Source organism: Alternaria infectoria (assembly GCF_024043175.1).
Source record: "Alternaria infectoria strain BMP 0036 chromosome Unknown scaffold_25, whole genome shotgun sequence".
NCBI classification, from domain to species: domain Eukaryota; kingdom Fungi; phylum Ascomycota; class Dothideomycetes; order Pleosporales; family Pleosporaceae; genus Alternaria; species Alternaria infectoria.
In genome coordinates, this window is record NW_026250714.1 from 77,092 (window position 1) to 88,096 (window position 11,005).

General features: G+C 51.4%; 3 protein-coding genes across 3 annotated transcripts; 1 reads left to right on the forward strand and 2 right to left on the reverse strand.

Annotated features, from left to right (window-relative positions):
- Nucleotides 1-2,777: 2,777 nt before the first annotated feature.
- J4E92_009553 (uncharacterized protein) lies at nucleotides 2,778-4,849 on the reverse strand (the record flags this gene model as incomplete). Its single annotated transcript, XM_051500899.1, has 3 exons — nucleotides 2,778-2,970; nucleotides 3,041-4,604; nucleotides 4,657-4,849. The coding sequence occupies 3 exons, from the start codon at nucleotides 4,847-4,849 to the stop codon at nucleotides 2,778-2,780; spliced, it is 1,950 nt and encodes a 649-aa protein (XP_051348842.1).
- A 361-nt stretch (nucleotides 4,850-5,210) lies between these two features.
- J4E92_009554 (uncharacterized protein) lies at nucleotides 5,211-6,303 on the forward strand (the record flags this gene model as incomplete). The annotated part of the gene is made up of 2 exons (XM_051500900.1): nucleotides 5,211-5,258; nucleotides 5,311-6,303. The coding sequence occupies 2 exons, from the start codon at nucleotides 5,211-5,213 to the stop codon at nucleotides 6,301-6,303; spliced, it is 1,041 nt and encodes a 346-aa protein (XP_051348843.1).
- A 546-nt stretch (nucleotides 6,304-6,849) lies between these two features.
- On the reverse strand, nucleotides 6,850-7,364 carry J4E92_009555 (uncharacterized protein; the record flags this gene model as incomplete). Its single annotated transcript, XM_051500901.1, has 2 exons — nucleotides 6,850-7,259; nucleotides 7,361-7,364. The coding sequence occupies 2 exons, from the start codon at nucleotides 7,362-7,364 to the stop codon at nucleotides 6,850-6,852; spliced, it is 414 nt and encodes a 137-aa protein (XP_051348844.1).
- Between the last annotated feature and the right edge of the window lie 3,641 nt (nucleotides 7,365-11,005).

Consider the following 11,005-nt stretch of genomic DNA (forward strand, 5'->3'; position numbering starts at 1 on the left):
ATGACGTAAATAGACATGATAAGGCGTCCTATCTCCTATGCGCTTTCCGTCTCTTGTTGTACCAAGGCGCTAGCACGCGCTAGTCAACTGTCACTTGAAGCCGCTGACATTGCGCCCAGGTGGCCCTTCCAACTCCACAAACCTTTACTTACCTATGTACCACTTCGCTGATACGCCAGCACGCTTAGTTGTGGTGCTCAACCTTCGCATCAGCTTCCACGCCGGCGCTGACAACTCTAACAGGTAGTGTTTCCGTGCTCACCCTAATCAAAACTTGTCACTGCCTTCGGGCGGTTGCATTCAGTATTTGATTTTGTCAAATCCAAGGAGACAGCCGCCATCTTCAAAAATCCAAATCTGGCGCTGGTCGACAAGATCGACCTTTTTTCTTTACAAGAGTCATGGCAACGACGTCTCTCGACTCGAGATTTGTGGGCTCCCCGTACCATGGTCAAGCGCTTGCCAACAACGAGATACGCCTTCTTACTATAAAGTCTGTCACCGCAAACTATAAACCGAGAACATCAACATCACCTGAATGGTGGGAATCAGCTGTGGCCAAAATGAAAGAGCGCGGACGAAAGATCATTCGAAAACCATATAACATTTCCATCGAACTGCAGACTCATCGACATGAGCTTACGGAGGACCTCGACTTTGATGCAATATCGTACGTCTGGGGGGCTGCTCCTGCCTCAGTCACCTGCATGGTCACATGCAACGAAAGACCTCTCCTCATCACGCCTGCTGCGTTCAGAATGCTTACATATTTATGTGCATACCAATCCAGAATGAAGACAGAACAGCGGAATATATGGATCGACGCAATCTGTATCAACCAAGACGATAAGGAAGAGAAAGCTAGTCAGATACCCTTGATGCGCGAGGTATATTTCTTCTCGACATCTGTCATTATATGGATGGATCATCCGACCGATGAAACCGATATCTTCTTCGCAGAATTTCAAGATGTGAGGAAGAAATCAGAGAAGTGGGTTGCGCAATTTGATTTACACCCTGCACATGACGACCTACTTGAAGAGGGGCTTCCCTGTGACGAATACGGATTTTCCGATGGACTATCTCAACTCCTCAGGAATGAGTGGTTCAAGCGTCTGTGGACTTATCAGGAGAGCATTCTTCCACCTAGAGCGACACTACTTTGCGGTACATCTTGGGCAGACTTTGATGAGTTTCTAAAACTCATCAATGACGGAGTTAGCCGTACCCCTTATCTCACGAGAATGGAGGCTTTCGCGGAAGACGCCGAAGTCGATACCGCAACTAGAGCTTGCTATTCCATCAACTATTACCGCAATCCAAGTCATCAAGAACAACGGACCTATACGTTATGGCCCCATGATATTGCGCGCGATCTGAACCAACTACGTTATCGACGCGTGAAAGAGCCAGTAGATCGTGTTTGGGCGATTACAGGGCTTTTGGATAAGGACCTTAGCGATTACTTGACCTGTGAGGTTGACTACAGTGAACAAGGTCGGGTAGAGTACTGGAAGACGTGGATCATGTTTGCCAAAGCTCTCATAGACATACCCGGTGGAATATGCCTGTTGAATGTCCCACCCACCCTGGATCCTAGACCCTCACACTTGCCATCCTGGTGCCCGAATCTTTCCGGCAGATTATCTTGCGATGGAAGAATTCAGAGTTCATGGAATCAGGAGATAAGGAAAGATATCTATGTTACCGATTGGGCAATGTTTGAAGAAAATAGCGAAGCAAAACGCGCAGCCAGGAAGGCGATCAGATGTCACGATAAACAGTCCATCAGTACCTCAAACCATGACAGTTTGCTTCGGATACGAGGGTTTGTGCTGGACATTATTGAAGAGGTTGTGGAACATGGGGAAGTCCTTGATATCGCATGGAGTGACTACGACAGGGATTGTGAAGAGCACATGGCTTTATATCATCTTGCTGTTGGTCACCATATGGATGCGCTAGATCTAGCTCGCCGTGTCTATCATGGCAACAGCAAAGGCGTTACCGATATACCAGACGAGTTCATCATAGCGCTCTTCTTAGATGATCGGATTACCGAGGAAGCGAGAGACGCGTATCGCGCGGTATTGGCTGAGTTGTCGGTTTGGCACTCCGAACCGGAATCCGAACCGGTAAAAGGTGAGACTCATGAGCAGGCGCAGTGCTGTGGACTGGTGGAAGGAATGCGGGGACATACTTTCTTCAGCACGAAAGGCGGTCGCATCGGATACGCTCATCCAGGCTGCAAACCAGGAGATCAAGTCGCTACCTTCTACGGAGGAGAACCACTATACATCATCCGGCAGCTAAACCCTACGAAAGACGACATCGACTCGACTGGACAAGCTTCCGATGACGTTCAGTATATGGGCGCTGCATTCATCCCTCATCTCATGGAGCAACATCAGAGAGACGCCGCTCACCTCGGACCCGACACTATTTTCATGATTCACTGAGAGATTTGGGATTCTTCGCGTGAACTGCATCGTGCAAGGAGGTCGTTTATAAGAGCAGAAGACGAATACATGCCAAGGAAAGAAGAAGTTATGGCTTTACGACCGCAACATTTCTCGTCTTGTTTTTAGAGAACAGTGTCGAAGACCCCTCATTACCTACAACTCTCATATCAGTATCAAGCAGATCAAGAAATTGCCAGATCAGGATCAATATCTCACATGTAGGCCGGGGTTCAAGCAATTCTGCAATCATCTTACAAGCTTTCGCTCTCGGTATTTTGAATAGCATAACCATGGTATATCCATAACACGACCCACCTACAACTTCCTACTCCTAACAAGCCCAGATTTAATACCCGTAAGTTCACCCCCATAGTTCGCACTGCCCTTGGCCGCAGCCCCCTTATCAAACACCTGCTTCATACTCTTGAGCTTCTTCTGCTTCTCCTTGTACTTCTCCTTCTTCTTGACACGCGGGTTCCGCACGCTCTTTTTGCGGTGGGGCGTCAATCTAGTCATCACGTTAGCATTTGTCCCAGAAAAGTCAGGGAAATGGGATAGGGAGATGGAGGAGAACATACCCCTTGTTCTTCTGAATCTGATAAGAAATCATACGACGCCCATCATCGCCAACGACTTCCTCTTCGATAACCTGAGCGCCTTGCTTCTTAGCGAGGGCATAAGCTTCCGCGCGTTCAAGTTTAGTCTGCTTCTTGTCCTCCGAGCGCGCGGCGATCATGTCGTAGTAACCATCCTCATCTTCAAAGTCGTCGCGTTTGGTCGCTGGCGCTTCATCAGCAGACGAAGCGCCGTCGTCTTCGCCCAGTGCAACACCAGGACCAGCGTCCTTGTGTTGCCCACGCTTCTCGGCTTCGGCCTGCAGACGCGCTTGTCTGTCCTTGAGTCGCTCGCGGTGCGGGATGTCGGCGTCGCCGCCCATATCTTTGCCAGCGGCGTCGCGCTTGTTTGCCTTTTGAGCGATTTGCGAGGTGTAGAAACGGAGAGATTTCTTCTTCTTGGCTTTTTCGGCGGCTTCGTGGGCGGTGAGTTCGGTTTCCTCGCCGAAGTCTGAGTCATCTGCGTTGAGGAGGTTGAGCTTGGGTTCTGCGGTCTTCTTCTTGCGCGATGCTTTCTTGAGGGCGGCCTTGTCGGCGAGGGTGTCGAGTGATGCGAGGTCTTGCTCCGTCTTTGCGAGCTTCGCGGCGCGTCGCGCTGCTGTTTCTGCTTGTGCTAGTTCGGCTGCTCGTTCCGCTCTGGTCTTCTTCTGCTTTGTGGGTTTCTTGACGGTCAGGTCGTTTTCGAGTTCCTCGACGCTCACGTCCTCCATAGCTGAGTCGTCGTCGTCACCGGTCTCTACCATGGGATCTGCGATAGGTAGGTTTTCTATCCGCGTCCATACCTTCTGGCACTTTAGCAGGGTCTCCATAACTGGGTGTTCGTGTAGCTCAGCAGGATCCATTGCGATGACCGGTGACCCATCATCCGTTGCAGTCGAGCCGAGTACAGCAAAGTACATGGCCATCGCTGCGAGGTATGCGGCGCAAGCCCGGTATTTTGTGACAGCCTTTGGTGTTGGTGGGATTCTATCCGTCTTCCCCGACTTCGCCATTTGTGCCTTCAGCACCTTCTCGGCGGCCTTTGCGGCGGCGGCCAATTCCTCGTGCAGCGGTTGCAGTCTCAGGTATTCTTTCGAAATGTGCTCGAACTCGGGGTATCGTGTGCGCATGATCTTCATCCTCTCTTCTTCGGTCATGTTATCCGTAATTTGAAGTTGCGGCAGGACCTCCGTCACGACAGCGCCACCTTCTGCATCTTTCTCTCCCTCCTGCGCCATCCACTCGTCCTCGTCAAAGCCAAAGTCCGCCTCCGTCATGCTCTGTAGCTGCTTCTTTTGTATGCGCCGTGCCTCCGCTTCTTCGTCCAAAGCGTCTTGCTCTGTTTCTATCGCATCGGCGTTGTAGTAATCCTTCTTCGAGGTACCCCATCCACCAACGTCTTCATCTTCTTCGTCGGCTGGTTTGCGCGTTCCCGTGACATCGTCTCCTGATTCATCGCCAGTGTCTTGGTCGTCGAAGCCGTCTTCGTCTTCGTCGTCGTCGCTGCCAGCGTCGAGGATTTCTTCGTCCGAGGCCTCTAAGAATTTGTCTAGATCCAGATCAGCTATCGCATTCCATACACATGACTGCGCTTAACTAACCCTCTTCTTGATACTTTCTCAGTCTCTTAGCCGCCGGCCCTTCATCCAGCAGTACCTTGTCGCGATTGATATGGAACTCGTCCTCGGAATCCGCAACATCCTCATACGAGTTGACCGCCATCCTGGAGTCCTCCTCTTTTAGCGCTTTGGGCGCGCGCGATCCGCCGCTACCAGCCTTTCTCTTTTTTGCCATGATTGCGATATGTGTTGGTGCGTGGCGTATGTGGTGGTCGCAAAGTGTCGCGGGAACTTTTTTTCGGTAAGAAGTCTTGGCTTTACCGCGGAGGTCGGAAAGTCTCCACTAGTGGAGCGGAGCTAAGCTGCAGGGCGTGTGCGTATGTAAGCACGCCGCATGTGAATTCGATACTGACACGCGATTTCACCGTACACCAATTGAGCATTGCGGTCAATTCGTCCGCGTAAGCAGAGTCAGATATCAGACGTCCGACAATTCCTTTTGTTGGAGTTATACAGTGCCGTTCCTCATGTCCCAACTGCTTCTCGGAGCGACCATCATCCTCTTGGTGCTCGTTGGAATTATTAGTGCGGACATCATGGGTTTCGCATTCTGGAAAGGCAACCAATTCCCGGTGGAGGGCAGAGTAAGCTTGAGACCTCCCATTCAATTCGAGTACGTGCTAATGGCATATATAGACGATCCTACTTACGGGCTCCTCCCAAGGAATGGGCTGCGAAATTGCCCGTCTCCTCTCCGCCCGCGGCGCAAACCTCATCCTCGTCGCACGCACCGCAAAGAACCTCGAAACCGCCCTAGCCCACGCGAAAGCCCATGCCAAGAACCCCTCGACCCAACGCTTCACCTACATCGCCGCCGACGTAACCTCCGAGGCCGAGAACACACGCATTCTGAAGGAAGCCACAGCTTGGAATGATGGACACGTGCCGGAGATAGTGTGGTGTGTTGCGGGTTCTTCAGTACCAGGTCTCTTCATCGAGACTAGCACTGAGACGCTGAGGAGACAGATGGAGCTGAATTACTTCGCGTCAGCATACATGGCACACAAGACACTGCAGGCATGGTTTTACCCCGAAGTACCGTACAAGCCGCAAGAAAATGGTGCTACCCCAGAACTACCTCGCAAGTTCATCATGACCTCATCCGCGCTCGCCTTCATGAATCTCGCAGGCTACTCCGCCTACTCCCCCGCCAAAGCCGCGATCCGATCCCTCGCCGACGGCCTCCGCTCCGAAGTCCAGCTTTACAATGCGGCGCGCCGCTCCAAGACGAGTAGCACCGGTGTGGTACCTGCACCCTTCGACGTCGATATCCACGTTGTATTCCCAGGCAGTATCCTATCCCCCGGTTTCGAGAACGAGAACAAAACGAAACATCCCGTGAGCTTCGAGCTAGAGTCTTCCGACCCAAAGCAGACCGAGCTGGAAGCTGCGACGGCGGCTATCAAAGGACTGGAGGGTGGCGATTTCATGACTCCCACAAACTGGCTGGTGCATTTGATGCGTTATGGCTCCATGTCCGGTAGCCAGAGGAATAACGTGGTTGTCGATACTATCGGAGCATGGATTGCGACAATCATCTGGTTGGTCATGGTGCCGGATCTGAATGGCAAAGTCTGGGCTTGGGGCAAGAAGAATGGCATGAGCGTGTTCAGGCCGAATGCGCAGTAGATGAGGTTTTGTATTATGAATAGCATATGCGTATACCCCAGGTGACATTATACTCCGATAGTGAAATTTTAGATGTTGCGATCAGCCAAGAACCCCCAGGACTCTCCAGCAGTGGAATCCATCCAATGCGCTCGTGGAATGATGTCTGGCATATTGTACCCAGGCTGATAAGATCGCAGTACATGTGCCGGTACACGTATAGCGATAGCATCCTTGAACGTACTTCCGGTGTGACCTGACATTTGATAGCGATAGCCCTTGACAAAGCATTGCCATGGATATGGAGTCTCGTACTCTAGTCGATGTGCACGACCATGTGGATCATCTTCTATATCCTCAAGATCTACCGGGACGCCAGTGACCAGAACGTCTAAGCTAGGACACCAACCATGCCCAGCGACGTATTTGAAGAAATCGCTGGCAAATTTCATAGGTTGGAGCTCTGACTCATTCCGGTATGTGTCGCTTTCGAAGATGTGGGGATCGTATGTAAATAGGACTGAGCGCAATTGCGTCATCTGCTCGAAAGAGTCCTATAATCGTTAGTCATGTTGTTATAGTGCGTGAAAGAACCCTGCTTGCCATAAACTCTTCAACGTCCTCATCTTTGAAGGGGTCTTCGTCTTCTTCCCCTTCGTCTTCGTCTTCTTCTTCATCCTCGTCTTCCCACTCATCCTCGTCTTCGTCTTCTTCTCCGCCCTCGTCTTCGTCTTCTTCTCCATCCTCGTCTTCGTCTTCTTCTCCATCCTCGTCTTCGTCTTCGTGCGCTTCCCATGCGTTAGATCGTATGGCATCGATAGACAGTGGTAAGCGAAGATGTTCCGCATTCCGGCATTTTGAAAGTAGGCGCGATAATTGACCGTTCCAATGGCTGAAAAGAGTCACATCGTATCGATGCTGGACGCCGAGACTCTTTAATCCAGGGCCCCTGTGCTCGATCATGCGCCAGAATTTGTCTAGATTGATTGCACATCTCCAGACGAGATGCAGACTAGTAAGGTTTTCGCAGCAGTAAAGGAAATCTGAGATGGTATCCCTGAGATTAATGGTAGCATACACATGCTCCAAAGCAGGGGTTCTGCCATTGAGGGTAGACACAAACTTGTCGTAAAAAGTGGCGTTCTCACAATCGAACAACGCAAGAGTTTTGACGTTGCTGAAATCGATGGTGGCTGCCAAGCAGCACCAAATCTCGTCAGCATCGACGTTGTATAACTTCAGATGGGGCAACTTCAAGAGTCTGCTTTCCGAGTCGGCGGATTCGTGTACATTGTGGTCGTGTCCCTCACCGCCGGCCCGAAAGCTTGTGAGATCTATACTCACCGGCTCGAGGCAACGGAGCTGTAGATGTTGCAGTTCTCGTTGACTACTCTTGAGCAGATGAAAGATATCTTTTCGGAGACTTCGTCTGGCAATAAATCTAAGTTTGCCTAGTGATCAGTCTCTATAGTAACTTATGGTGAGATGAACTAACCTGAAGGCATGAAGCTGATTCTTTGGAAGCATGGAGATCAAAAGATGCATCAGCACGTCTCTTGCATCAGCCGCACTAACCAGGTGCAGATGGTTCGGCGGTGGTGCATCATCCCCTGGATCACATAACTCATCTTCGAAAGATAAGCTCCTGATGTGACGCAGGTGGTAACCGGCCCCTGCAGCAATGCATTTGAAGAATTTTCCCAGGCCTTCTTCCCCAGTGCGTAAGTAGACAATATGGTACAGTCGCGGTAAACAGAGGTGACGCAGGTGTTTCGACGTCAGGCAAAGAGATTTAAGGTCGCGTTTCGTATGGATGTATCCGAGTATGAGGAGCTGGACCTCGTTCGAAAGAGACTGCATGACGCGTTGAGATGGTGTGGAGGGAGAGATCTCGCGAGAAGTCGATATTTGCACGCGACGCGCCTGCTGTTCCGTGTCGTTCGCGTTGCCCCGCTGCTTTAGGAAGCCGCCAGGGGTCCCCAGCACGACGTCACGTGAGAGAACCGTGCCCCTCATCCGACCACTTCGCACTCCCATTGCGCAACCAATCCTCCATCCCCACTCATCGCATCATGGAAATTCACGCACTCGACACCCGCCTGAAAGCCGAGCTTGTCGAAGATGTCAAGCGGATGATACTGGAACATGCGCGACTTCTGCGTTGAACAGCACAGCGCCAAACAGAAGTTCGTTGTTAGCTGATCGCATTTCCCAGCTTTCGCTCTACTCGGATCTGAAAGCGCTTTACTTGGTTTCGAAGGACTGGAACAGCATCGCTACGGAGTACCAGTACCGAAAGACCGTGCTACAGAACAGTGCATATGCTCGCGATGACCGGCTGTCGAACTGGCTCTTTCCAGGCACTGCCACTGTATTCCGGCGATGCCTTGACATCAGCGCGCGAAAGCACTTGATACACACGCGGAGTCTGAACCGACTAGAGGGCACGCGATATGAACCAGGGTCTGGCTCAGCTAACAATTCTGCCCCCGGTAACTACGCTGTCTCTGTCCGTGTGCAAATATCAACCACTACAATACCTGTCCAGCTCATCCAAACTGCGGAATCTTGTTTACTTCGGACTACGGAATAACGACAAGTTAAACAACTCCGTGAACGAAGACGGTAAAGCGCTGGTGACACGGAACCAGATCTTCGGCACTTTTGTCTCCACATGCGTGAACTCCAAAATGTGTCTTCAGACTCAATAACACAGCGCGCTTTCTAGGAACCGATCGAAAAGCTTAAGAAGCTGAATATGCTGCATCTTTATCAAGGCCGCAACATTGAAGTCCCTAATTTCCTCCTCTCTGCCTGAAGTGGATGCTCGCGACATGCATCACCGACTCGCGACACGGTTTTTTTAATGGACACATACACGATGTCCCTCCCTCAAGATGCTCATAATCGCGCCAAATTCGGCGACCCTTCATTATGGGGAGGCATATCCTGAGCCGGACAGAAGGAACGCAAGTCCAGAGTTGTCATACAAAATCGTGGAGAATTCAGCGCAACAGAGTTTCTCAAAGAAGGTTGTAGAGATCGACAATGGGACCTCCCAGATCGAAGCGACAAGACTCACTCAAAGTCGACTTCGAGCGGACTTTCCAGAGCTGTATACATTTGACTACGATACCGACACTCTGGTAGCAGACCGCCTGGCCTAAGAGGTTGTATAGCATGCGATGGTTTTGGCTTGGGCCGGGAAGCGAATGAGCCTGATTCCCGAACCAGATTTTCGCCTCTCAGGCCCCTAGTCCCATACGTGGAGTTGAGCATCTACCTCGGCGGATGCAGCTATAGAAGATGCACAGGGGCTCCAGCGTTGACCATCACATGGAATTGAGCCAAGTCAGATTTGCTAGCGTGGAATGCCCTGAACGAAAACACGGCTCGGATGCGTGTCATGTCCAGTCTCCCGGACCTGCGGACTCATGGAACCGGCGCTACTATCGACGATCACGACGATCATCCAGAGGGCCGTCGTCTCATCGCATTTGCTAGAACATCAATACGACCGAGACAATTGCCGATATCATGGTATTTCCAGAGCTGCATCCAAGTGCGTGAAAAGACTGATGGACGGCTCAGCAGCAGAATCCAATAGCGGTTCTCCGGAAGCGAGCCGCTGGACCCTTGCCCCAAGACACAGTGGAGCTGCGAACCGCGGGGACAGACGGATGCGGAGACTACACAGAAGGGAGCTGCTATCCCGAGGCTAAAATTACGGCATGAAGTCGCCATGCTCATCGCTCATGCCACCGAAAGGTTAATTCCCGTACAGACCAGGCATCTCAACCGTACCGAATCATTCACCTGCACCCATGGTCAAAGGGTACCCCATTGTTTGACCCCACAAGCGCGATATAGATCCACTGCAGATCAATGGTTTCCAGATGCATCTACGTTGTAAACATCGCTGACTGCCGTTGCTGTATATATCCGCGTAAGCGCGTGTTGATTGCCCGTCTTCAATTGAAGAGCGCCGTAATGAATTCTGATTCGATTGCAGATTCGATGCTTACCGGGCATAATGCAAGTATTGCCACGCGGGATCTCTGGGTGCGCAGCTATATTAGTCGAGCGTTTAGATCGTACCGGCTTGGCTAGACGAGGCGCAATACTACATACACGAGCCGCATACCGGACGTGAGCCCGCGTGCAGCGTTTCGCTACGGCAGTTCTGCCAGCCTCGCCAACATCAACAACGTGGCAATCACAAGATTCAAGTTCTCGAGATATCTGGATTGTGGCGAAAAGAATAAGCCATACAAGCACCGTTGTCTTGGCGGACAGTCTACCAGGGCCCCAAGATTATCCGGGTGAATAGGATCGCCGCAAAGACGCCAACTCATTTGTGTTTCCCAGCGGCCCGGTACCGACGATGTGTTCTAGTGCGAATTAATTACCTCTTGGGGCTCTACTGCCGCTGTTGAGTGCGGCTCGGATTTCCAGGTACCCTGGGCCTGGAAGACGGTACGCCAGACTAGCAGTACTACCTCTTGCGCTCTGCTAGTATTAGGCCAATCTCAGAGCATGAGTGTTTGCTGCAGGGCGTACCGCGTTGCTAATGACAAAGGCTAGAGCTTCTCCGAGAATGTGCGCTAGGCTAGCTAGGGAACTGCGAAGCGTTTGTAGCCATGACTGAGATAAATAGACGGCAAGCCCATGGGTACCTTGTGGACAGTCGATCGACTCTGTATACCCTCCTCCCTTCGTCAAT